We start from the raw sequence: 25,720 nt of genomic DNA, 5'->3' as shown, positions 1-25,720 counted from the left end.
TTTTGATATTTTGTAGACTTTATTTATTGTATTGATTATACAGAATGTCCCAAAATAAGGTACCTACAATACAAACTTATGATTTTTTTCAATGAAACACCATAATATGGTGTTTCAAGAAACTATTATGTTTCTTTGCATTTTTGAATGTAGCTTTTAGTTTCAATGTTTTTAAGAAGCTAAACTTTTATTGGTCGATTTTGCTTAGTTTTTGAATTAAGTTGTTTTTCTTGGCGAAAACATCCTCTTTTTAAATACCTATTACACAAAAAGTTACGATAGCTGGAATTTTTTTACCACTGTAAAGAGGAAACTACAAATTGTAAGAATATAACATTTTTTTAATGTATTGCAGTCGAAAAATCAAAAAAATGTCGAGTTTGTTAAAAGTTAAATAATATAAAAAAATTAAATTGAACACCCTTGCATCTAAGAGATTATTAAATAATCTTTCCAAAAACATTTATTTTTAAGTATCTACAATTAATAACTACAAAGATATTTAACAATAAACATAAAAAAATTATCATTATTTCAGTAGCCAAAAAGTGCACATTTGCACTAGAGATGGAAGAAATATAACTCAATAATCACTTTTATGTTACATTGAAAATTTCCTCTTCAATAATAACTTAGCTACAGAAGACCGGGGTTGAGATGAAGAAATGATACGCATATTTTCAGTAATTTTACTGTATAAAAATCCGAACTTTAGTGATGATAAAACCCTTCAAACATTGTTAAATGGAATTATTAATTAATCTCAAACACATGCAAATATTGAATTTGCTCTCCTTTAGTCTACAAGACGTCATTAATAATCTGGAAACTATGAATAAGGGATGACGATGGTGACAAGCTTTGTTGTAATTTTTTATTCATATTTATGCAAATTCTTGACGTCACACGTCCTAAATTTAATTTTATTACTAAAAATGTAAATTTTTCGCCTTGGAGTTGGCTAAAAACCCAGTCATTTGATAAAAAAAATTCAACCATGTCGCAATATTTTCAACCACTTTCAGAAACCCAAAAAATTGGAATGTTGAAAGATTTTGACCGAACCCCTGAAACGGTCAAGAGTGATATTGAATCGATCGAGGAGTGGCTCAAGAAGCAACCACATTTACAAAAAATCCCTAGTAAGTAACCAGTTTGAATCTTAAAACAATTGTAAATTTTTTTCAAGCTGATATCTCGATTGAAAGCTTTCTATATACGGCTAAATTCAGTGTTGAAGAAACAAAAAGAATAATCGATGACTTTTACACTGTTCGAGGGCAACTCCCCCGAATTTTAAACACGAAAGAAATGCATCCGAATTCTGAAATTCTAATGAAATACGCTGACATCAAGTATGAGACTAATTTACTTGATTCGTTTTATACTTTTCCTACATTTTTAGTTATATTATTCCGTTGCCAAAACTGACCAACGACTTGTGTCGAGTTGTTGTGTGTAAATTTCTCGAAGAACCAGAATTTTTCAATCCCATTTATTCTTTCATTTCCAATACCAATGTAAATGTAATTCGACTATTGGACGACCACTGTATTAACTCTATCATGATTTATGATTTAGAAAAATGTAATTTGAGACAATTAAGTAAAATTACGCCGACAATGCTTAAAATATTCTCCGAGCTTCGTAAAGTACGAAGAATAAATGTTAAAATTACATTTTTATATATTTGTGATTTTAGAAAATTTTAAACAGATCCGTTAAATCTCTCAATTTGATTAATTGTTCCTCAATGACTGATTACATTCTTCGTATTATTAAGCCACTAGCAAGTCCCAAAGTCGTGGGACGGGTAAGTAAAATTTTACGCAAATGTAAATTTAACACTTTTAATTATACAGATTTGTGTACATAATGATTTGCAAAGTTTGTATCAAATCGTGTCTAAGGAAGTTTTACCGAAAGATTACGGTGGTGAGGAGAAATCTTTGAAAGAATTGAACGGTGTGTAAAATTATATTTAAAAATTACAAGTCACGTTTTGCATTTTCCAGACATGCTTAAATGTAAATATGTGGAATATCGGGACGTTTTTAACAATTTAGATAATTTCACAATTGATGAAAAACTACGTCCCGCGAAATTAGTCAACGATGACCTTCTTGGTGTTTATGGCAATTTTAAAAAACTCACAATCGATTGAATAAAAATTATGGTTTATTTTATTTCTGTTTTACACCCTGCTAGACATTTTCCTCGTCCTTTTTCCCAATTTTCCTCGAGTCAAGCCATAGATCAGACTCATAATCAAATCTTACACAAAATAAGTTACTTAGATACCGTAAAATACATCGTAAAATCGAGAAAACGACGAAAATGTTATCGTAAAACACGATCATTCATTGAAAATCGAATAAGTCGAGCAGTGAAATGAAACCGTGACAGGCCTTGAGAAAAATTATGTTTTTGATAAAAAATAATGTATGTAATGACCTCGCCAATGATAACAATTCTCTAATCAGTTAGAAATTTGTATTAAGTGTGCCAAATACCGCTGGCCTAAAGCCAACAAATTGATGAATAGATTGGTGCAAAGCCAAGTCATTCATTATAATCAAGTAATTTGAACTTTATTTGTTTGAGATTTATTTCGTTTATCTTATTTTTCGAAAATATTGAGGGGGCAAGTAATTTAATAAATTTAAGTAGCAAACAAAGAGTAGGCAGTTTATTTTCGAGTTCGTTAAGTCGGCTCATTCTTTACTCAAATACAATTTTCGAATTCCGCGTTTCAACGCTTAAATTAATCCAATGATTAATTCCAGTAGCAACAAATCACGAAAAAATTCTTTTCGAAGTTACAAGCCAATTAATTTGAAATGCCACTATTATTAACGAGCTGACAAGTCGCCAATTAACATTTGCACGGCGACAGCGAACTTTCAAGCGACATCTGACCGAAGACATGCTCGTTAAGCACCCTTTTGTCCCGTAGATATCGATGTCGTTTTGTTTGAGACTACTACAAAGAAACTGTGTTAAATGAGGTCAGAAAAAAACTCCGGATTTATAAATCATAAAGCGAAAAACAATAAGCAGTATACGATCGATGAAATCGGTGTACAAAATTGAGGAAATTAGAGAAAAATACGCATCCACAAGTTTTATTCATTTATTGTTGACGAATTAAAAGAAATTTTGAAGAAAACAGGGGAAATCATGTGGAAATCAAGTGAAAACCAGAGGAAATCAAAGCAAAAGAAAAGAAATCTAGTGTACAAAATCTGGGTTGCCGTTGCGCAGAAGAAATCAATCCGAAACTGGAAAAATCAGAGGAAACCATAGAAAAATGCGCTTCTGCAAATGGGGTTTTTCCTTCACTTGTTGACAAATTAAGAGAAATTTTGTGGAAAACAGGGGAAATCATGAGATAATCAAGGGGAAATCAGAGGAAATTAAAGCCAAAAAAAGAAATCTAGTGTTCTAAATCTGGGTTGCGGTTGTGCAGAGGAAATCAATTCAAAATTGGAAAAATCAGAGGAAATCATAGAAAAATGCGCTTCCGCAAATGTAGTTTTTCCTTCATTTGTTGACAAATTAAGAGAAATTTTGAGGAAAACAGGGAAAATCATGAGAAAATCAAAGGGAAACCAGAGGAAATTAAAGCCAAAAAAAGAAATCTAGTGTTCAAAATTTGGGTTGTGGTTGCGCAGAGGAAATTATTTCAAAATTGGAAAAATCAGAATAAATGATAGAAAAATGCGCTTTCGCAAGTAGGTTTCTTTTTCTTCATTTGTTGTCAAATTAGGGAAAATTTTGAGCAAATCAGGTGAAATCATAAGAAAATCAAGAAAAGATCATAGATAATCAAAGGAAATCAAACCAAAAAAAGAAATTTGATATATACAGAGTACGTATCAGAACTCGCGCCCCAGAGAAAAATACCATGTAAGGTAATAAGATACCAGGAACATGGAAAAAATGTTAAAAAAAATATATCTATAAAAAAAAAGCGAAAAACAATACGCAGTATACACGGCGATCGAAGAAATCGGTGTACAAAATTGAGGAAATTAGAGAAAAATGCACATCCACAAGTAGGGTTTTTTGTTCATTTACTGTTGACAAATTAGGAGAAATTTTAAGGAAAACATTGGAAATCAAAGCAAAAAAAAGAAATCTAGTGTTCAAAATCTGAGTCGTGGTTGCGCAGAGGAAATCAATCCAAAATTAGAAAAATCAGAAAAAATAATAGAAAAATGCGCTTTCGCAAGTAAGATTTTTTGTTCATTTCTTGACAAATTAAGAGAAATTTTGAGGAAAACAGTGGAAATCATGAGGAAAACAAAGAGAAAGCAGAAGAAATCAAAGCAAAAAAAACAGAAATTTAGTGTACAAAATCTGGGTCACTGTTGCGCAAAAGAAAACAATCCAAAATTGGTAAAATCAGAAGAAATCTGAAAAAATGCGCTTAGGTAAATAAGTATGTATAGGGTTTTTCGTTCATTTATTGAGAAGTTAAAAGAAATTTTGAAGAAAACAGGGGAAATCATAAAGAAATCAAGAGAAAATCAGAGAATCAGAGGAAATCAAAGCAAAAAAAAGAAATCTAGTGTACAAAATCTGGGTTGTGATTGCGCAGAGGAAATCAACTCAAAATTGGAAAAATCAGAGTAAATCATAGAAAAATGCGCTTCCGCAAGTAGTTTTATTTTTCTTCATTTGTTGTCAAATTAGAAGAAACTTTGAACAAATCAGGTGAAATCATAAGAAAATCAAAAAGAAATCAACGAAAATCAAAAGAAATCAAAGCAAAAAAAGAAATCTGGTGTATACAGAGTGCGCCAAAACTCGCGCCCCAGAGAAAATTGACAGGTAAGGTTAGACACCAGGAACATGGGAAAAATGTTTTAAAAATTAAAAAAAAACATACAAAACACAAGATCATCAGTATCATTAAATAGACGTAAAAATGACAAATATCAAAATTTTTTGACAGAGGATTTTTTAAACATTTTTTTCATGGTCCTCTAGTATCTTAGTTGAAATTTTTTTCTGGGGCGCGAATTCTGACACTCTGTATAATCTGGATTGCGGTTACGCTGAGGAAATCAATACAATATTAGGGAAATCATGAAGAAATCAGAGAAAAACATGGGAAAGTCATGAAAAAATCAAAGCAAAAAAGAAAATCTGGTTGCGGTTTATTCCCTTAGATACTATTACTGACCTTGAAACCTTTCAAGAATAATTAATTTTTTCTGTTGATTAACTGCAATGCCATTAGACAATATTTTATGAATATGTTTTTTACAAATAATTTTAATACTTGTACCACTTTTTTGTATTTACTGGTTTCGAAGAACTTTGTGCGCAATTAGAGCCAAACTCTTCAGGTTTTAGAACAAAAAAATACATTTTGTGCAAAAAATATATTTGTCAAAAAATGGCGATACATTCTATGCCAATCAAATCTCAAATCAATCTTCATACTTTAAAAAACATTAATGATAAAATGTATATTATTAATGTAACACGCTAAACCATACATAAAAATACATAACTGGTTGCTTAACAAGTCTAACTGAGTAAACAATAAATATGCCTAAAATATAAAATCCTTAACAATTACTTATCTTTAATAACATGCCGTTTCTCGTGCGCTTTCATATGATCGGCCCTGCGGAATTTTTTGTTACAGACTTTACATGAATACTTCATTTCATTCGTATGCGTAAGCAAATGTTTAACAAACGCTGACCGAAAATTCGTTTTGAGAGGTTTATGACAGATGGGGCACTCCGACCTGTCTTTCGACGTGTAAAACTTTTTAACTTCGCTTAAAGCCATCAAGACTTTGGGATAAGAATGAACTTTCCGTCCGTGTCTTAATAATTCCAAAGAGGACCTGAATTCCTTCTTGCACTCGCGACAAGTAAACTCATTAAAATCATCGCTTTCAGGGGGCGGTTTCTGGTCGTTTTTTGAAGACTGCTTTGTTATTGTCACTGAATTACTTTCGAGTCTTTTGGCAATTGTGTTAAAATCGTCAGTGTCGTTTTTTTCTTTCAAAACGAGCGAATTTGAGACTGTGAAATGTTCGGAACCTTTGTTACCATTGCTGGGGCTGCGTTTGATTGTCAACTTAATAGGAGGTGACTTTGATGAATCCTTCTCAACGTCTGTTTGTTCGTTTAAAACAATGTTTTGCTTTATGTCAATTTTCTTCAATTCGGATGGTTTTTCAGGATTTTTCACAAGAATTTTACTGTCATCCCCGACTGATAAAATGTACTCTTTAGCCGGGCATTTCTGGATGTGTGAAGTCCGCGATTTTTTAATTGGGAAGACTTTGTTACAGAATTGGCAAGGGTAGAAAACACGACCGTCTTCGGTTACAATTTGGTCTTTGATTTTGGCAATTCCGTTACAATTTTTGAGGGTCTTTGGGGTGTTTCCATTCAAGTCTGGGGCTGGGGGTGGCGAAATAACACCGTTTTTTACTAGAAACGTTTGACAATAAAATACGCTTTTTGACCGGTAATACTTACCTTTTTCCATTGTTATGTGAACAAAGCAAACCAATTTAATATTAAAACCAAAAAGAACCAAAAAATAACAGAAAAATATTAAAAGTAAACAAACGCAAAATTGACAGTTGACAAATAAAATTCAAGATTCGATCTAATGCGCAGGCGAAAATACACGATCTCGAGAATTCCGAATGTTCAGAAATATTTTCTTATTTGTTTGAGATAAACAAAACTAATCTTTTTAAATAGCACAAAAAGTGAAATTCAACATACAATATATAATTTAATAAATTATATTACATAATTATTTATTTCGACCGTTTGTGTTTTGCGACTCAAACAATGACGTGCAAAAATCCCTTAATTGGTGGCGCCAAATTCAAATTAATTTGTCTCTTTGGTAACCATTTGACTACAAACAAATCCTCCTGTCGTAATTCTTCACAATGGTCAGATTTAGGCAACGTTATTGCAAGTAATTCATTAATTAATTTTTAAATTACTCTAGTAATTACATTTTTTTAGTGAAAGTTGGCAAATGCGAAACAATTCCTCAAATGTGGCGGCACTTTTATATCCTGACAGAAAACATTCCAGTAAACGGAATTGTTACTGCATTGAACGTAACATCTCACCTCAATTATTTTCAAGACCTCGAGAATGCGTTTTTGAGGACGATTTAAGCGAAACAACTTACAAAATCCCAGAATTTTGCAAGAAGAAACACGTGAAAAAGCTAATTTTTGATAGACCCGGGGAAATACCGAAACACCAGAATTTTATAACAAAATATAAATCGGCGTATTTTGATAATCCGAGTAGTGAAACATCACCCACGACGCACGGAACTGGAAAAACGTACAGGAAATCAGACAATTTAAAAAATTTCGATTTTCAAACATTTTCATACAATTATAACCCGATTTCAAGACACAAAGAAGATTTCCAACAACTAGATGAGGTTTCACCTAGAAGTTCCGAAAGCTCTCTCCAATCCCCTCAAGTTCCCCAAACAAACACAAAAAATTTGGCCGATTTTCGAAAAAATCACTACTTTGAGACACACTCGACCGAAGATCTAATCAAACCGATTCCACCACACGAGTGCGTCCATAGATTCACCCTAGATGACAGAAAACTACCATTTCCATTAAATCCGGACGTGTATGGGGCCAGTCGATGCATTATTTGTGATAAACCCATGGAAAAACCTCTTCTCAATAAAGTCGACGAGCGAGAAAAACCAAAAAAGGCAGTTTTTCCAAAATTTTACAAGTATGGTTTAGCCCCCAAAAGAATTTATTTGGGTGGCAGTGACCACGATCGGATTGACATGGTTTTAGATGAGGGCGAGGAATGTGTGGGGAAATGGGAAACCCCCAATTATTATAATACGTACGCTTTGAAGTATCAGAAAGGTGTTAAGTCGTAAAATGTATTTATTTTTTACCCAAAATAATAACCAAAATAAAAAAGTTTTAAAAAAATATTTGAGACCAATTTAGTGATTTCCCAGCAGTTAAAATAACGCAGATTGAAATTTTCCATAAATTTCAAATTTTACGATCCTAAAACGCACTAAAGATCAATAATATTTATCATCGGTTTATTTTCGTTCCTCCTCTGTGTTGACTTCCAGCATTTCCAGTCAGCTCTATTTTAGTTTCACATCAAAATTCGCAAAAATTCACACTTTATTACCAATGCATTTCACTTCCTGTTGGCCAGGCTGTTGTTATTTGTTAATAAAAAATATCTCGACGTTTAACTTTGTCTCGGTTTATTATTAGAGAACAAAAAGTTTGTTTTCATTTCCACAACTCGTGTAAACAGAATTTCGTTCTAAATAGACTACGTTCTCTAGTCGGACGTCAATGTACTTGTTGATATCTATCATCATCGTGATCCGTTTTTTGTTCAACGACTTCAAATATTGTTTTTGAAAGTTAAAATTTTTGATGAGTGTCGGCTGGAAACGCACAGATTCGGGCGGTTATGAGTGCTTCTTAGAGTATGGTAAGGCGATTTTCTTTAAATTTTGTCAAAATAACTTTTTCTACAAAAACTCAACGTTAAATTGTAGAAAAAACCAGCAATATGGGATGTGTGGAATACGCCGCAACTTTTGGTTCTGTGCTTCTTCTGATTCTCACTCTTCCATTTTCGCTTTTTTGGTGCTTCAGGGTATGTTTAAAAGCCAACTCGGATCAGTTTTTGTTTCAAAAAATATTTCAGGTCGTTCAGGAATACGAAAGAGCTGTTATTTTTCGTCTAGGCCGATTACGAACTGGTGGTGCTCGAGGCCCCGGCATTTTTTTCATCCTTCCATGTGTTGATAGTTATCGTAAGGTTGATTTACGGACAGTTTCATTCGATGTACCCCCACAAGAAGTAATTTTTTCAAATTTTTGGTATTAGTTGTAATTTTTAAAAATTTCAGGCTCTAACCAAAGACTCAGTCACGGTCACAGTCGACGCTGTTGTCTATTACCGCATTCAAGACCCTTTAAACGCAGTCACGAAAGTCACAAATTACAGGTTTTTCTAACCCAAATTGGAAAAAAATCCAATTTTTGCAATTTCAGCAATTCGACGCGACTTTTGGCCATGACGACTCTCCGCAACATTCTTGGAACACGCAATTTGGCCGAAGTTCTTTCAGATCGTGAGGCCATTTCGCACGCTATGCAAACAAATCTCGACGTTGCGACTGATCCATGGGGCGTTAAAGTCGAACGAGTCGAAATGTTCTATTTTCTCCGATTTCATTTTAATCAAACTTAATTAAAAATCATTTCAGTAAAGATGTTTCTTTGCCACAACAGCTGCAAAGAGCCATGGCGGCTGAAGCTGAAGCTTCACGCGAAGCTCGAGCTAAAGTAATTGCAGCTGAAGGTGAAATGAAAGCTTCAAGAGCTTTGAAAGAAGCTGCAGATGTTATAAATGAATCACCGGCGGCTCTACAAGTAATTATTTTGCTAATGAAAGGTTTTATTTTATGATTGTTTTTTCAGTTGAGGTATTTACAAACGTTGAATAACATTTCCGCTGAGAAAAATTCGACGATTATATTTCCTTTACCCATCGACGTAATCAGCTATTTCTTGAATTTCAATAATGGAACTAACGGAAGCCAAGTTATTTAATCACTTATTAATGTGCAAGTAAATTATTGTAGCAAATTAAAAAATTAAGAACGTCAATCAATTTTTGTCATTTTTGCAATGAGAAAATGCATCGAATGTACAGCGACGGCCTCTTCTTACTTCCTTTGCATTATAACGTTTCCCTTTTCCATATTTGCCTGTCTCAAAGTAAGTAATTTTTCAACAATTTAAGTCAAAAACTTTTCTTTTAAGATTGTTCAAGAGTTTGAAAGAGCTGTTATTTTTCGGTTGGGGCGTCTCCGTTCCGGGGGTCCCCGAGGCCCCGGAATTTTTTTCATCCTTCCATGTATAGACGAATACATCAAAATTGATCTCAGAACTGTCACTTTTGACATTCCTCCTCAAGAAGTAACAATGTTTCAATTTTTCAGCAATGAGAACTAACTTTTCAGGTCTTAACTAAAGATTCAGTCACGATGTGGGTCGACGCAGTTGTGTATTTCCGAGTCGACGACCCACTCGCCGCCATCCTTAAAGTGGAAGATTTTCAGTAGAAATAACAATTCTTTTATATAAAAAAAAAATTATAAAAATTTCAGGAGGTCCACACATTTATTAGCAATGACAACTCTTCGAAACGTCTTAGGGACAAAAACCTTGATGGAAATTTTAACAAAACTTGAAAATATCGCACATTTAATGCAGGCACAATTAGATGAAGCTACAGATCCATGGGGAGTCAAAGTAGAACGAGTCGAAATGTATTTTCAAAATTACTAAAAATTGGCGCTATTAATTTTTTTCCTGCTGGTAGAACTGATGTCAGATTACCGCAAAACTTGCAACGAGCAATGGCGGCCGAAGCTGAAGCGTCGCGTGAAGCTAAAGCTAAGATAATCGCAGCTGAGGGCGAAAAGAACGCAGCTCAAGCTTTGAAAATGGCAGCTGATACTATTACTCAATCACCAGCTGCAATTCAAGTATAATTACCTGAAATTGGTAGTAAAATTAGGGATTTTTTTGTTTCAGTTGCGGTATTTACAGACATTAAGTAATATTTCAGCAGAGAAAAACTCGACGATTATTTTCCCTATTCCGATGGAGCTTTTTTCTAATTTTACAAAAGGAAGATAATTGTTTTCAATAAAAAATTCAACTAATGCTAGCTTTTTAAATCCTATAATTTCTCTTAAAATTCTTTTATTTGATGATATTATAAAATCAAAAAAATTAAATCATGGCAAGAAATTCTCATAAACTAAACAAAATAATACTTAAAAATACAATTAGATGAATATAAAAATGTGTTTTTGCGCTTATTTGTTAAAAATTCATCGACTCGTGATGACATCTGGGGGCATATGTCCGCTATCCCCCAAGCACCTTAAGACCACCCTCCCACTTGGAGTAATTGTAATCCAAGTAATACTAGCATGATTCAAAGACATCCTCAACCAAGCCTCGGCCGGTAATTGCAGTGCCCTAAATTACCAACCCAATTAATACAGATTAACTCGAATTTAGCCACATTTACCTGCACACAAAATACCGAATCACATTAGCGTGACACACTAAAACTGTATAAGAGTCTTCCTTTTGTTGGGGCGCAGCCCTATGAAAATACCTACGAAAAGCGGCCTCAATTCGTGCCCCATCAACGAAAAACTTCTAACAAAAACAATTAAATCGGTGGAAAATTATTCTTGAAGTCTTACTTACATACATTTCTTGTTTCCACGACCCTATTGGAGGCTCAGGAGGTATAGGGGCCCCTTCACGCAACAAATCGCAGTGTTTTACGGGTACGTCTGGGAGAGAAGTTGAGATAATTGAACCGGTTTCTTGCGCACGAGACATTGTCGACTTTATTATTTTTGTGTAAGGTAGACCTAATTCTTTGAGTCTTTTTCCAGTATATTCAGCTTGAATTTTACCCAATTTTGTTAAAGTCCGGTCTTCGTCAAATTGTCCATTAACATTATATTGACCATGACGTATTAAAATTAAATGTCGAACTGATTTAGCTTTATTTACCTCAATTTCGCTATGAATCTGATTATTATTCTCATCTTTGGAATATTTTGGATGTAACAAAAACTTCGGTGAGCGGCTGAAATTTACAAATTAGGAAAAAAATACCGGTTTTAAGTCACAATTACTGGTCCCAATTATCGTCCCATCTTGCGTGTGCCGAAGGCTCGTAATTCGACGTCCAAGAAGCGTAAACCTTCTTGTTTGAACCGTTCAGAAAATAGTATGTAACGGCCCCAGACGCAACACAAACGCCCAAAAATAACTTATTCACTTTCGAAAATGGACGCATCTTTGATGAATTGTAGAAAATTCAATGTTTGTTTACAGTTTAAGTGATAAACCTTATCGGAAAATGTCTACTTAGAAAGTGAGGTTATGACCATTGACGGCAATTGACGGAGTCAAAATGACAGTTGCAAGTCATTCAGTACACCGAAATTTGGGTAAAAAAAATAGCAATTTAAATATAAGTGATTGTTATTTTGAAAAAAAAAACCGACCGTATGTTTCCAAAAATTGTCCAAATTGAATTTTATTGCAATTTGGTTAAAAAAAAAAATAATTTTATTAAAAAAATAGCAGCCCGGTTTACTGAAACCATTCGGTGTTTTTGACGTTTGACGTTTGTGTAATTTCTTCCGATTTTGTGAAATAATTACAAAAAAACGAAAGAACGGTAAACAAAACCGTGTGTAATTTAATCCTTGTTTATTAGATTTGTTTTTAGTCATTGTTTTAGATTAAATCAATTGATTATGTCGCTGTAAAATTTATCCGTCGAAGCTAACCTCAAAATGTACCCTTGTCGTCCCTATTTTTGGCTTTTGGAGTCTCATATACGCAAATTTCACACCTCTTTTAGCCTAAGATCTTTAAAAAAGAAAAGTCATTATGACTCTCTTGGAATTTCAGCAAAAGCAACACAAGCTGACGTCAAAACCGCCTATTACAAACTCTCAAAAGTTTATCATCCTGATCGAAATAAAGACAGCGAGGACGCCGCAGAGAAATTTCGCGATATTACCGAAGCGTACGAAGTATTAGGGAACGTGAAATCACGCAAACTTTATGACAGGGGTATTATTTATTGGCAAATTCCCAAAAATTTCCTTGATTTATAAAATTTGAAGGTTTGTACTTTGAGGGTGCGACAAGTGGGGTAGTACGAGATGACATCCCGCTAAAGAAGTTCTACAAATCGAGGGACACCCAATCAAGACCTCCTACAGAATACGGAAGAACCACAGTGTATGATTTTGATGAATGGTCAAAGGCACATTATGGGGCCACTTTTCAAAACACTCTGAGGTATAGGGCGAGAGAAAAAATGAAAATGAAACGAGAACAAGAACTCAATGAACATGTAAAGGCGGAAAAAATGGTTTTACTAATTGGGGTTGTTGCAATGTTGGCAGCTTATGTTTTTTATGATGATTACGATGATCCAAACAAGGTTGTGATATTTGGGGAACATATTATCGATAAGTCTAAGCCAGACAAATGATAAAAGTATTTATTTATTGTAAATAGTTGTAAATAAAAATTATATAATTTATAATTGTTTTATTCATTAACTAACACTAAAATATGTTTTCTCTTATTTATACAATACATAAACTTTAATATATATATATTTGTTAATAATTGGGGGCATGCATTTCTTATTTTTATCACACTTAAAAATGGTTTTGAAAATAATTAATCCCAGGCATGGGCATCCCAATGGGTCCTGTTGGATAAGGCACATTCTGAGTGGGAATCCCCGGGAAATAATTAGTATTAATGGGAATTGCAGGTGCATTCATATAATTTGACGTGCCTCCCACAGCCCCCCTTGAAATAATTTTTGACAACTGTTCCGCTTTTATCAACCTTAAATGAACTTGTTTTCTTTTTGTGAAAAACTCCTCAAGAAAATTTTCTAAATCAATTTCGTTTTCCAAAAACGATTTTACAAGTGCTTCTGATTTTTCCTCCATTTCACTTGCGGCCGTTTGAAGTAACGCTAGTGATGTCTCAAGGGACAAATCACCACTTTTACTTTCTGCAATTATGGAATTAGATGAAGAAATACGACAAGTTGATTATTTTACTTATTTGTTTGACTTTCTCCTCAACCGATTTAGATAACTCTTCAGCTTGTTGGTTCATTTCTTGCAATTTTTCACGTCCTTCTACTAATTCAGGCTCTCGTGATAAGTTCTCCTCGGCTAGGATTCTGTTGCTCTCTAATAATCGCTCTTTTTGTGTTTCAATTTCTTTCAAATATGACTAAAATTATAAAATGAGTTGAATGTGATGTCATTTTATTTAAAACAAACCTGATCTAAAGATGAAAGAATGTTTTCGATTTTTTCCTCATCGTTCATTATCTTATCCAATTCGTCATTACTTAGACTTTTTAAATCAGAAACTGCTTTTTTGCAGTCTGACAATAACAGTGGAGAGGTCATAACTCACACTAACTTTAATTACGAGCACAATTTAATTATTTTGCGAATAAATGTGGAACTTTATTGCAAGAAGGTTAACAATAATCCACACACAAAAGAAATGACAACTGACAAGCATGAACACCAACCTAAGGCAAACTTAAAAAATTACAGTAAAACTCCAATTTTTTAAGAAACAAAATACGTTGACCTAATTTTCTTGCTGTAACATAATTACAAGTAAAATTGTTTAACAAAAATAAATAGTTACGTCAATAATACTCATTTTTAATCTAAACAAATTGCACTGCTGTTGGCAGCCATGTGCATAAAATGACAAATGACACGCGCCAACTTTGTTTTTTAAAACTTTGAAAAAACAGTAACAAAAATGGATCCAAAATCGCCTCCACAAGACGCAAAAATTGAATTAGAGGATCAATTTATCCTTCGCCTGCCTCGGGTAAGCATTCATGATTCAAATTTGTTTCAGTTTCATTCTCTTTTTTCAGAATATGGCCGATTTTGTTCGAACAACAAAATCGAAAAAGCTTCGAAAAAAACTAAAAATCGATTTGGATCCTGAATCAGGCAATGGAATTGTTTATGTCGCGGGTAAGACCCTAAAAGGTCGCTTACGTAAATTGCCAACAATTATTGAGTCACTTAAAACTTGCAATAAGACAATTTGTGTCAAAACGGCAGATATCTGTCACATTTTGGACTGTATTAATTACGATGGGGGCCCTGAATGTGTCCACGGTCTGACGCCCCCTTTGAAGAACGTAAAACTGAAGAGATTTCGGAAATCTTTGATAAATAAGGATGAGACATCTGTGAATGTGCAGAAAGAACTGTTTTACTTGCTTCAGGCCGATTTGGAGGCGGTAAGTTGAATTTAGATTATTTCTACCTTTTACTACGGACGTAAAATTTTACCAAGTTACCTATACTTCAAGTAAATGTTATTTCTTAGGTTTCAACAAAATTTGAAATAATTTATTCAAATACCAAGGAAAAACAAGTAGTACATCAAGAAAAAACCCAGATTGAAATATTTGGAAATGTTTTAACAGATTCGGTAAGTTTTCATACACATTTTGTAATCCAAAATTTATATATTTTTACAGGAGACTGACAGTAATGTCGAAGATGTCGAGGGGATGGGTTGTGAATAAAATTTTTTATTTTTACGAGTAGAAAAAGCCAAAATACGTTTTGTTTTTTATTACAGGAATCTGTAATTTTGTTAGAAACTTGCCATAGGTTTTTTATTTATGATTAGAATTGTTATTTTTGTTGCATTTATGAATGCGAGAGCTTTAAGATAAACCTATAAGGAGCGAAATGTTTATTTATGTAGCTTTAAGTTTTGTTGTTACAGGAATCTGTAATTTGCGTTGTATCTTTGACGACTAAAATAAATAAACAAAAATTTTATGACACATGTCAATTAAAAATCTCCCAATTCCGTACATTGATTTCCCATTTATCATTCTTTGGAACTGAATCGTCGCGTTCAAAAATTATCAGTGTTTGATAAACCTAGTGATAACAATGCGGTAAATTTGGCTAGCCTGTTCCACATTCTGTCAAAAATCCTCCAGCGCATGTCCCTGGAAATCAAACATGGCCGGTCGTAGCGGTTATGAAGATAGAGACAACAGGTAAATTGAATTTTTTTATCAACTATGAGTGAGATTGTCTTTTGCGACATATCAACATTATCATCTGCGTCGCGACGCACCTTTTCGATACCGAAACGCCGGCGTTTGGCGGCGGCGGCGCGGCGGTGACGGCGTGAGCGCGCTCCGACTCACACGCGGTTTGTTTTCCAGGGATTTCGGCGGCGGAGGCGGCGGCGGCCGTAGGGGCGGCAGGAAGCCTTTTCCGACGGAACCCCCATTCACAGCCTACATCGGAAATTTACCGAATGGGACGGTCCAAGGGGACGTTAATCGGATTTTCAAAGATCTCAACGTTAAGAACGTCAGGCTTGTTATGGACAAGGAAACCGACAAGTTCAAGGTAGATTTTTAACCGGTACTCACCCCCAAACAAGGGCCCCACGTGGGACACCCTTCGTTTAGTTTATCCAACCCACGGCGTGGTTTTAGCGCTTGCAATTGAAAGCGCGTGAAAGTGACGCCACTCGCTTGTTTGTACACAAAATCTTGTTTTGTTTGCTCTTTTTTACAAAAAAATAGCCCATTTTCGTTGTGAATTGTGGTAGCTAGTAGTTGGCTGCGCTTAAACTTGATTGGTTCATGTAACTTAATATTTGCCATTTTCAAGGCAAAGGAGGCTCTGACGTTGTTTACCATACTCATTTTGTTTTTAATAACAGGGAAAAATCATTTTTTAAAAAGGTAAGTACCATGATTTCTAAATTTCTAAAATAATTGTTATTATTGTTGTAAATTAAATCATAAACACATTATTATCAGAAATTTGGATTATTGTTTCAACTGTCAATTTATCAATGCCGCACTTGATTCTAAAAACGATAAAAAATATCAAATGATTAAGATCACCTAATTTTTGCAAAACTGAATTAAAGAATGCAGTTTTGATATCTTAAACTTAATTTTTCAGTAAATAAATGTTAACTTTTCAAAAGAATTACTGTTTTTCCTACATTTCATGATCGATCGAATTGGCAGTTACCAACGCCAGACTTAACAACAAAAGTTCAAAACATCAAAAATTGAATGTTTATCAATTTGAATAACTAACCTTTATTTTCCTTCACTTATTCTCCGAAATTTCCACATTTAACACTAAAAATATGTTTCACTTGATCACCATTTTTTAAACTCAAATGACAATTGTTCAACGCCGCCTTGGATTCGAAAATTGTTTTCGTTCATTTGCACGCACATTATTACGACTGTTTGTTTATCAAAATGTGTAAACAAAGGAAATAAAACAAGATTTGTACTGAAATTACTTTTATTTACAACTTGTGAGTACACTAACTCATTTAAATAATTTTGAAACACGTTCATACGTAAATGTAAAAATTGCGAAATCGCACAAGCTCTAAATAAAAAAATCCAATTTTTTGTGTGGATATTTTTGGAATTTTTCTCAATTTCCCAATTCAAGGGCTTTTGTTATGTCGAATTCGCCACCCTTCACGACCTGGAGCAAGCGATCAACTTGAACGGAATGGTAGAAGTCGAGAATCACAACATCAAAATAGACGTAGCGGAGGGCAAACGCAGCGAACGAGGGGGCGGTTTCGACCGAGGCCGCGGCGGTAGAGGCGGTGGCGGCGGCGCAGGTGGCGGTTTCCGCGGGCCGCGTCCCGGAGGCGGCGATCACCGGTTCGAAGAATTCGACCGGAGAGGCGGCGGTCGCGGAGGCTCTTTCAACGGTAAAAAGGAGTTTAAGTCGTGGAAATTTTTCATTGTGGGGTGGATTACAGATAGGGGAGGAAACAGAGGCAACTACGGCAACTTTTCGGCCGAGGACGGCCCCAGAGAGTGGTCTTCTTCGCGCGGCAATCGCGGCAATGCCGGCGGCTTCGGGGGCAGAGCCCGACAGGAGAGGAGGTCCTTCACTGAAGATTTGCCAAATCCGGCGCCAGGTAAAAAAGGTGTTTTTTTTAAATGTTTTTATGAATTTGGGGTTTTTAGACACATCAGGGAGGCCGAAACTGAAATTGCAGCCTCGAACGATCAAAGATCCGGTAAATGCTTTAGCAGAGACGTCGCAGTCGTCGACGATTTTTGGCGGGGCGAAGCCCCGAGAAGAGAAATTGCAGGATAAACAGTAAAAATGTTTGTTGATTGTGTGTAATTTTTTTGATTTTTAAGATTAATATTTATCTTTTCTTATTTTGAACTGATTCGTTTTATTATAATAGGCGATTGTAACTGAAGTAATAAAATTTATTAGTTTTTTATTGTGTGGGATTTTGTGATCCCAGCGTTTCGTTTTGTTAACTTGTAATATAGTCGGTTTGCATTCTAATTGAGCCATTCATGTAAAGGTTTTATAGTGTTGCATTTTATAACATAAATTATTGAAACTGATTCAAGATTTTTTTCGATCTGATTTTTGATCGACACACTAGATTTTTTCTCCGAGTTTTATAAACAACATACCATAATTTATTAATTCTTATTACTTGTATATTAGAATAACTGCTGTACTTTTTTAAACGTAATTGTTATTTTTGTAAAGACATTTCTTGGGTATGTTTTTTTCTTTTTCGTATAAGTATAAATTAATCTTATCATGTTAAATACGAGCATTGTAAAAATGGTACGTTTTTCCTTATTACCAGATTTTTACAATGCTATGATGAGCATAAAACTTACACATATTGTGTAATATATGGTCTTGTATGATATATAAAAAGAATAAATTGTGAATTTAAGTATCCTCGAGTATTTTTTCCCAAAACACTAGTATATACCATTTACTAAAATATTTTTAGTAGAGTATAAAATGTTTCTTCTGGGCCAGCACATTTGGCGTCTTAAGAAACAAGGCAGAATCTTACAAATTTAGCTGTTTGCCCAAAAGTACCCAAATATGTGTAGGCGACCAAAAATTGGGCAAACGAAAAAACCGTTAAAATCTCCCAAAATAATGCAAAATTATCTCAAGAACGCCCTTAAAAACTAATAAAATACCTTGTTTTTACACACGCCAAAATGGCTTTTTACTTCTGGACCAGGGCATGTGACGTCTTAAAAAGCAAGACAGAAAAAGGCCTAAAACCCTTCAAAAAGCATTAATTTTTATTCACCCCAAAAGTACCTAGATATCTATAGACCAACAAGAACAGACAAATTTAGTGTTTTTCCAAAAGTAAACATCCGAAAAAGATGTCAAAAACTTACAAAATGCCTTGTTTTTAAGCATCCCAAAATGGATTCTTATTTCTGGACCAGGACATTTGGCGTCTTCAAAAAACAAGGCAGAACCCTAAAAATTTAGCTGTTTCCCAAAAGTACCAAATTTCTGTAGACCACCAAAAAATGAGCACCTAGGAAAACTGCTGAAAATCATCCAAAATCAAACATGATTAAATTAAAAGCACCCAAAAAACCTTTCAGCATTCCTTGTTTTTAGCATTGATTAACCATATTCCAATGCCAATAATCAATGTTTTTAGACACCCTAAAATGACTATTTTTGGACCATGCCAATTGGCGCATGCAAAAAATTCACTGGTCGGAATGGCGAGCGGTAAAAATATTAAACAAATAAAATCTCTTATTTTAAATACCTCAAAATGGCTTCTTTACTTCTGGACCAAGTATTGTGTATATTGTTAATATTAGTTTAGAGTTCCTATATTTAGATACTATCTAAATACAGAAACTATATTAGTTAAAACAAACGCATTGTTAATAACGAATACGCATTTTGACTTTTGAGTGTTTTTTATTAAACAGAAGACGGTCGATGGTCGAGCGTTGGTACGGTCTATAAACATCCCTCAAAAAATACGCTAAAACATCGGCTTACTCTTAAAAAAAACCGAGTTTACTATGAAAAACAATTTTTTCTGTTATAGAAATTGTTCTTATTCTGATTAACCAAACTTGTAAATTTTTAGCTAATTTTTTAGTTTGCATTTCTAATTGAATACTAGACATAATATTATCGCAACCTCATTCACATCCTAAATATTACGATTCTACATTGTCTATTAATATATACCATAACGAGAATATAATGCGATTTATAATTTTTTTATAATTTGTTTTTGTAACAACTACTTACCAAAATCGATTTTTTTATTTTGTGATATTAAATCGTTACACTTTTTATACTTTGTAAATAATGAAGTTTATCCATAATCACTCTATAAAGAGACTTTATTCCACATTTTAGATGCGTATCAAGTACCAGTTTATCCACTAGTGGAATAAAGTAACTTTATACAGTATGTTCCGTCTAAACCCCACATTAAAAGTATTGGGAGTTCGAATAATCATATTTAAATAATTAATAAATATTTTTAAGATGGCGGCACTTCCGGTTATACCGGTCTCAACTTTCTTATTTTAAATTGAAAGCTATATTTTTTACTGCGTTTTTGGATTAATCGGATTATTTTAAGAGAGTTTTCATCAGCTTTCCCTATACCCAAATTTAGCCGTTTTTGGAATATTTGGAGTTTTTCAAAAATTTTTGGATCTGCACCTTCCACTTTAAAAATCGGTAACTCTGCTATTTTTTTTAAATTTGAATTTGTTTTTTTGGCGTTTGAAAGAGAAAGCTTAAAACTTTCTTTTGGTGTTATCAAATTTAAAAAAAATAACAGACTCTAAAATTTTAAGGTTACTTTTGTAATAATTCAAATACCCATAACTCAATTTTTCCAAATGAAATACCCCAATTTTTATTTTACTAAATGGAAGAGAATTTAATTCTGCATCGATCTGTATTACCATTCCCTATACCAAAATTTAATAATTTTTAAGTTATGGTGACTTTTTGTTAAAACTGCCGAAAATCTATTATTACTAGCCACATCCGTTTTCGTATAGTTTGCTATCATAGAGATAGTATTAACTAATACTAGGTCCATGTTTGCTATGCAAATCAAAAATGTCAAAATTGTTTCCAATAAACGTCGACAGTGACTTATTATTTGACAAATAGGGCCAAAATATGGAGAGTCAAAGCTACTCAAACTTAGATTTAATTAATTTATTTGTATTTATGGAGAGTGTAAAAAAATTATGATGTCGTTCATTAAACAAAAATAAATTTTTCTCACTTGTTAGCTTTAAATAATAATCGCATGGTAGAACCTATCAGAATAATTAAGTTTGCATAACTTTGATTCTCCATATTTTGGCACTATTTGTCAAATAATAAGTCACTGTCGACGTTTATTGAGAAACAATTTTGACATTTTTGATTTCCATAGCAAACTATGTGAAAACGGGCGTGGCTAGTAATAAATTTTCTGTAGTCTTAAAAAAAAGTCCATAACTTGAAAATTATTAAATAGGGAATGTAAATACAGATCAATGCACAATTAAATTCTCTTCTATTTAGTAAAATAAAAATTGGGGTATTTCATTTGAAAAAATTGAGTTATGAGTATTTGAATTATTACAAAAGTAACCTTAAAATTTTCGGATGTTATTTTTTTTTTCAAAATTTGAAAACATCAGAAAAAGGATCTAAGCTTTCTCTTTCAAACGCCAAAAAAACGAATTCCAAACCTTAAAAAATGGCAGAGTTACCGATTTTTAGAGTGCAGATCCAAAATTTTTTTAAAAACTGCAAATATTTCAAAAACGGTTACATTTAGGTATAGAGAAAGCTGATGAAAACTCCCTTAAAATACAAGTAACCCGATTAATCCAAAAACACTGTAAAAATATACTTTTCTATTTTAAATAAGAAAGTTGAGACCGACTTCCGGTATAAGCGGAAGCGCCGCCATCTTGAAAATATTTTCATTTAGGAGGATTTAATGGTTTATGGCTATGTACCAATTTTCAAATAAATACGATTATTCGAACTTCCAACACTTCTAATGTGGGGTTTAGAGGGAACAGCCTGTAGACATAGATGTAAATAGAACGCAAATAGCGCCATCTGGAGCAGGATAAACGTATCGCATATTGCAGTGCGCTACGAACGCGACGCCGCGACGCTGTTTCGGTCGATAATACACAATGAGTTTGATAGACAGCTCATGTGTCTGAGCCTGTGTATTTTTGATCACAGTTTCTGACTTTCTGCCACTTGAAGCCTGTTCTCCAGGCTGTTTCCTGCTTCGAGTTTCTGCTGTATTTTTCTGCGGGCGTTCGCACCTCGTTTCTTAGCCTTTCCTCATTCCTGCTGTGTAGTGTATAGAGCAGAGTTACCATGGCCATAGCCCAGCAGGAAGAGCGTAAGAGCATAGAAACCAACCCATTTAAAGTGCATAAACTCCTAAATGTCTTTTGCACTTAGAAATCGACTTATTCATGTAAATTGTCCGCGCGACAATTATGAAAACACGGAGGAGGTTATAGGCAGCCAACAGGCTGCGTTCGCTATCTTTAGAAGCCTTTGCCCTCCTGCAGCAGAAGTGGCAAGCGTAGTTGGAATACGAAAGAAAGGACGACGGTATAAATGTGCGTGGAAAGTACTATACAGGCTGTTCCGTCTAAACCCCACTTTAGAAGTATTGGGAGTTGGAATAATTGTATTTATTTGAAAATTGGTACATAGCCATAAACCATTAAGTCCTCCTAAATGAAAATATTTTCAAGATGGCGGCACTTCCGGTTATACCGGAAGTCGCTCTCAACTTTCTTATTTTAAATGGAAAGGTATATTTTTTACTGCGTTTTTGGATTAATCAGGTTATTTTAAAGGAGTTTTCATCAGCTTTCCCTAGACCTAAATTTAGCCGTTTTTGAAATATTTGGAGTTTTTCATAAATTTTTGGATTTGCACCTTCCACTATAAAAACCGTTAACTTTGCCATTTTTTAAGATTTTAAATTCGTTTTTTTTCCGTTTGAAAGAGAAAGCTTAGATCCCTTTTCTGGTGTTTTCAAATTTTGAAAAAAAAAACATATCCCAAAATTTTAAGGTTACTTTTGTAATAATTCAAGTACTCATAACTCAATATTTTCAAATGAAATACACCAATTTTTATTTAACTAAATAGAAGAGAATTTAATTGTGCATTGATCTGTATTAACATTCCCTATACCTAAATTTAATAATTTTCAGGTTATGGTTTTTTTTTAATGCTACAGAAAATTTATTACTAGCCATACCCGTTTTCACATAGTTTGCTATGGAAATAAAAAATGTCAAAATTGTTTCTCAATAAATGTCGACAGTGACTTATTATTTGCCAAATAGTGCCAAAATATGGAGAATCAAAGTTATGCAAACTTAATTATTATTGATAGTTTCTACCATGCAATCATTATTTAAAGCTAACAAGTGAGAAAAATTTATTTTTGTTTAATGAACGATATCATAATTTTGTTACACTCACCATAAATACAAAATAAATTAATTAAATCTAAGTTTGAGTAGCTTTGACTCTCCATATTTTGGCCCTATTTGTCAAATAATAAGTCACTGTCGACATTTATTGAGAAACAATTTTGACATTTTTTATTTCCATAGCAAACTGTACGAAAACGAATGTGGCTAATAACAGATTTTCGGCAGTCTCAACAAAAAGTCACCACAACTTAAAAATTATTAAATTTAGGTATAGAGAATGTTAATAAAGATCAATGCACAATTACATTCTCTTCTATTTAGTAAAATAAAAATTGGGGTATTTCATTTGAAAAAATTGAGTTATGGGTATTTGAATTATTACAAAAGTAACCTTAAAATTTTTTGGTTTGTTATTTTTTTTTTCAAAATTTGAAAACACCGAAAGAAAGATCTAAACTTTCTCTTTCAAACGCCAAAAAAACGAATTCAAAATTTAAAAAAATAGCAGAGTTACCGATTTTTAAAGTGGAAGGTGCAGATCCAAAAATTTTTGAAAAACTCCAAATATTTCAAAAACGGTTAAATTTAGGTGTAGGGAAAGCTGATGAAAACTCCCTTAAAATAACCCGATTAATCCAAAAACGCAGTAAAAAATATACCTTTCTATTTAAAATAAGAAAGTTAAGACCGACTTCCGGTATAACCAGAAGTGCCGCCATCTTGAAAATATTTTCATTTAAGAGGACTTAATGGTTTATGGCTATGTACCAATTCTCAAATAAATACGATTATTCCAACGGCCAATAGTTCTAAAGTGGGATTTAGACGGAACACCCTGTATATTAAGGGAGGCAACAATCAAATCGGATCCGAACAATTGGTCCGCGACATAATGAATTCGAAACCGAATAACACAGAAATCGTAAGAAAAGACAGACACATCTATCCTGTCGCCATCGAAATGGATTTACTCAATTACTTGCGATGCTGGTAAAGTAATTAAAAAAGATGATCCTGTGGAAAAAATTAAGGTTGAGTTAATTCATTTAAAGGTGGAAGAAGAATAATTGTTTATTTTTATTTAGTAACGTTTGGTATTATGTGCCTATAAAAAACTTAAAAACAACATTTTCATAGCGATAGAATGAATATTTTCTTAAATAAAAATTTCAAGTTGTAAAATAAAATTTCAAAACGAGTCCCGAAATTCAAATTTTTTTTTGAAGGGTCTTATGTTTACAGAGCTGCAATGCTTTAATCCACCTTCGGTCCTCAGCTGGTTTCACCAGATTGTATTATTTTTCGCTAGATGGCAGGTTTGTATTAACAAATATAGTTTCTGTATTTAGATAGCATCTAAGTTTTTTACATCTTCACTTTCGGGAAAACACTAAATTTGTAGGACTCTACCCTGTTTTTTCATGTGCCCAATTTTTGTTGGTCTACTCGTATAGATATTTACTTACTTTTGGGGGTACTTTTGGGGTGATTAAAAAGTAATGCTTTTTGAAGGGTTTTAGGCCTTTTTCGGTTGTTTGCTTTTGGTAAACAGCTAAATTTGTAGGATTCTGTCTTGTTTTTTGCCCTAGTCCAGAAATTAAGAGCTATTTTGAGGTGTGTAAAAACAAGGTTAGTTTTTTAGGGCGTCCTTGAGATAATTTTGCATTATTTTGGGAGATTTTAACGGTTTTTTCGTGTGCCCAATTTTTGCTCGTCTACACATACATATTTGGGTACTTTTGGGGTGGATAAAAATTAATGTTTTTTGAGAGGTTTTAGGCCTCTTTCGGTTGTTTGCTTTTGGACAAGCAGCTAAATTTGTAAGATTTTGCTTTGTTTTTTAAGACGCCATATGTCCTGGCCCAGAAGTAACATTTTATACTTTACTATTTTTATTCACACAAGTGGGTAGTAACAATACACACCTAGTGTAAAAGCCTAAAACAACACAAACTATAGACAAAATAAAAAAAGATAAAAGCGGATAACTAGTTGGTGTTCATTTCGAACCCTAAACAAAAATCCGACTCAGCGGCCCAATGGGAGAGTAGAAAAATACATCGAGAATTTTTTACTACCCTACTAAATTTGTATGAACACCAGCCGCAGGCGAGTTCGTCAAAAAAAAATCATCCTGAGCCAAAAGTGCAAGGTTATTATTTGACAGCGGCAGCGACTTGTTGCGTTGTAGCTCCGGGTATTTTCCCGAGAACTTGGGATAGGTTCACTCCCGTTAAGGCATTGACGGCGGGTGGGATCTGACCCACGAGTCGGGTAATTTCGGCCGTCGTCGTATCGGGCCCTCCAATCAGAACGATTTCCTCGGTTTTGGCCAACGGAGCGGACACTTCGGCTGCAATCTGCAAACACACGAGTTACATACGAATTTTTCTCTCTCAGCCGGTACCCACTTTTGGTAAGGCATCTATGACGAGAGACATGATGGCGGCGTTGCCGAATTGCTTGTAAACGGCGGCTTTCTGGCGCATGCGCTCGGCGTCGGCTTTGCCGATACTTGCGATGGCCGAGGCTTCAGCCGAGCCCAGAAGCTTGATGCTCTCACTCTCGGCTTTGGCGGTCTGCACAGTCTGAGTGCTAAAAAATTACAAAAATTGTTTTAAAAATAACACCCCACAAAATGGAGGTTCGAACTTTTTTTTCATGTTTTTCTGTTAAATATTAATCACAGAAGCATCAGTCAAAAAATGTGACAC

The 25,720-nt window shown here is 33.9% G+C and overlaps 11 protein-coding genes across 16 annotated transcripts in view; 7 read left to right on the top strand and 4 right to left on the bottom strand.

The window, feature by feature from the left end:
- Positions 1–991: 991 nt before the first annotated feature.
- Positions 992–2,164, top strand: LOC123008924. Its single transcript, XM_044404987.1, has 6 exons — positions 992–1,142; positions 1,190–1,355; positions 1,406–1,652; positions 1,703–1,813; positions 1,863–1,965; positions 2,016–2,164. Exons 1-6 carry the CDS (start codon positions 998–1,000, stop codon positions 2,162–2,164), a joined length of 921 nt encoding a protein of 306 aa, XP_044260922.1. The 5' UTR covers positions 992–997.
- A 3,220-nt stretch (positions 2,165–5,384) lies between these two features.
- LOC123008398 (zinc finger protein 14-like) lies at positions 5,385–6,627 on the bottom strand. The gene is made up of 2 exons (XM_044404180.1): positions 6,513–6,627; positions 5,385–6,464 (listed from the first exon to the last, which is right to left on the bottom strand). The coding sequence occupies exons 1-2, from the start codon at positions 6,520–6,522 to the stop codon at positions 5,590–5,592; spliced, it is 885 nt and encodes a 294-aa protein (XP_044260115.1). The 5' UTR covers positions 6,523–6,627; the 3' UTR covers positions 5,385–5,589.
- Positions 6,628–6,900: 273 nt separating this feature from the next.
- On the top strand, positions 6,901–7,983 carry LOC123008397. Of its 2 annotated transcripts, none has more exons than XM_044404178.1 (2): positions 6,901–6,969; positions 7,020–7,983. In XM_044404178.1, the coding sequence occupies exons 1-2, from the start codon at positions 6,941–6,943 to the stop codon at positions 7,924–7,926; spliced, it is 936 nt and encodes a 311-aa protein (XP_044260113.1). In that variant the 5' UTR covers positions 6,901–6,940; the 3' UTR covers positions 7,927–7,983. The 2 variants fall into 2 exon arrangements, with proteins under 2 accessions (XP_044260113.1, XP_044260114.1); XM_044404179.1 differs by having other exon boundaries at positions 6,902–6,965.
- Positions 7,984–8,160: 177 nt separating this feature from the next.
- LOC123008399 (band 7 protein AGAP004871-like) lies at positions 8,161–9,697 on the top strand. Its single transcript, XM_044404181.1, has 7 exons — positions 8,161–8,510; positions 8,578–8,678; positions 8,730–8,885; positions 8,935–9,032; positions 9,080–9,241; positions 9,295–9,460; positions 9,509–9,697. Exons 1-7 carry the CDS (start codon positions 8,453–8,455, stop codon positions 9,638–9,640), a joined length of 873 nt encoding a protein of 290 aa, XP_044260116.1. The 5' UTR covers positions 8,161–8,452; the 3' UTR covers positions 9,641–9,697.
- LOC123008401 (stomatin-4-like) lies at positions 9,671–10,762 on the top strand. Its single transcript, XM_044404182.1, has 6 exons — positions 9,671–9,808; positions 9,854–10,009; positions 10,054–10,151; positions 10,201–10,362; positions 10,416–10,581; positions 10,631–10,762. The coding sequence occupies exons 1-6, from the start codon at positions 9,719–9,721 to the stop codon at positions 10,733–10,735; spliced, it is 777 nt and encodes a 258-aa protein (XP_044260117.1). The 5' UTR covers positions 9,671–9,718; the 3' UTR covers positions 10,736–10,762.
- Positions 10,763–10,764: 2 nt separating this feature from the next.
- LOC123008396 (serine/threonine-protein phosphatase Pgam5, mitochondrial-like) lies at positions 10,765–12,046 on the bottom strand. 2 transcript variants are annotated; one of them, XM_044404177.1, is made up of 4 exons: positions 11,761–12,046; positions 11,321–11,711; positions 11,136–11,266; positions 10,765–11,083 (listed from the first exon to the last, which is right to left on the bottom strand). In XM_044404177.1, the coding sequence occupies exons 1-4, from the start codon at positions 11,922–11,924 to the stop codon at positions 10,933–10,935; spliced, it is 837 nt and encodes a 278-aa protein (XP_044260112.1). In that variant the 5' UTR covers positions 11,925–12,046; the 3' UTR covers positions 10,765–10,932. The 2 variants fall into 2 exon arrangements, with proteins under 2 accessions (XP_044260112.1, XP_044260111.1); XM_044404176.1 differs by having other exon boundaries at positions 11,136–11,269; positions 11,761–12,045.
- A 191-nt stretch (positions 12,047–12,237) lies between these two features.
- Positions 12,238–13,208, top strand: LOC123009067 (dnaJ homolog subfamily C member 30, mitochondrial-like). Of its 3 annotated transcripts, none has more exons than XM_044405183.1 (3): positions 12,238–12,323; positions 12,375–12,712; positions 12,766–13,208. In XM_044405183.1, exons 2-3 carry the CDS (start codon positions 12,430–12,432, stop codon positions 13,137–13,139), a joined length of 657 nt encoding a protein of 218 aa, XP_044261118.1. In that variant the 5' UTR covers positions 12,238–12,323; positions 12,375–12,429; the 3' UTR covers positions 13,140–13,208. The 3 variants fall into 3 exon arrangements, with proteins under 3 accessions (XP_044261118.1, XP_044261119.1, XP_044261120.1); XM_044405184.1 differs by having other exon boundaries at positions 12,239–12,311; positions 12,363–12,712; XM_044405185.1 differs by having other exon boundaries at positions 12,258–12,311.
- On the bottom strand, positions 13,135–14,197 carry LOC123009065 (vacuolar protein sorting-associated protein 37C). The gene is made up of 3 exons (XM_044405182.1): positions 13,957–14,197; positions 13,729–13,906; positions 13,135–13,679 (listed from the first exon to the last, which is right to left on the bottom strand). Exons 1-3 carry the CDS (start codon positions 14,086–14,088, stop codon positions 13,312–13,314), a joined length of 678 nt encoding a protein of 225 aa, XP_044261117.1. The 5' UTR covers positions 14,089–14,197; the 3' UTR covers positions 13,135–13,311.
- Positions 14,198–14,413: 216 nt separating this feature from the next.
- On the top strand, positions 14,414–15,472 carry LOC123009068 (transcription initiation factor TFIID subunit 7-like). The gene is made up of 4 exons (XM_044405186.1): positions 14,414–14,530; positions 14,580–14,954; positions 15,044–15,148; positions 15,198–15,472. Exons 1-4 carry the CDS (start codon positions 14,459–14,461, stop codon positions 15,243–15,245), a joined length of 600 nt encoding a protein of 199 aa, XP_044261121.1. The 5' UTR covers positions 14,414–14,458; the 3' UTR covers positions 15,246–15,472.
- A 51-nt stretch (positions 15,473–15,523) lies between these two features.
- Positions 15,524–18,457, top strand: LOC123009064 (eukaryotic translation initiation factor 4H). Its single transcript, XM_044405181.1, has 5 exons — positions 15,524–15,734; positions 15,906–16,095; positions 17,176–17,446; positions 17,498–17,659; positions 17,709–18,457. Exons 1-5 carry the CDS (start codon positions 15,697–15,699, stop codon positions 17,846–17,848), a joined length of 801 nt encoding a protein of 266 aa, XP_044261116.1. The 5' UTR covers positions 15,524–15,696; the 3' UTR covers positions 17,849–18,457.
- Positions 18,458–24,875: 6,418 nt separating this feature from the next.
- LOC123009062 (flotillin-2) overlaps positions 24,876–25,720 on the bottom strand; it is a 67,157-nt gene continuing 66,312 nt past the window's right edge. For both annotated transcript variants that reach the window (XM_044405178.1, XM_044405179.1), the window contains 2 exons: positions 25,418–25,601; positions 24,876–25,366 (listed from right to left, as the gene is read on the bottom strand). In XM_044405178.1, coding sequence (XP_044261113.1) covers positions 25,163–25,366; positions 25,418–25,601 — 388 coding nt within the window. In that variant the 3' untranslated portion in view covers positions 24,876–25,162. The remainder of the gene's footprint in view (positions 25,367–25,417; positions 25,602–25,720) is intronic.

Source organism: Tribolium madens, unplaced genomic scaffold, assembly GCF_015345945.1.
Source record: "Tribolium madens isolate multiple individuals breed KSU strain unplaced genomic scaffold, Tmad_KSU_1.1 Scaffold_71;HRSCAF=194;Tcas5.2_LG6, whole genome shotgun sequence".
NCBI classification, from domain to species: Eukaryota; Metazoa; Arthropoda; class Insecta; order Coleoptera; family Tenebrionidae; genus Tribolium; species Tribolium madens.
Note: the sequence above shows the minus strand (reverse complement) of the source record. Positions and strands in the feature narration are given on the sequence as shown.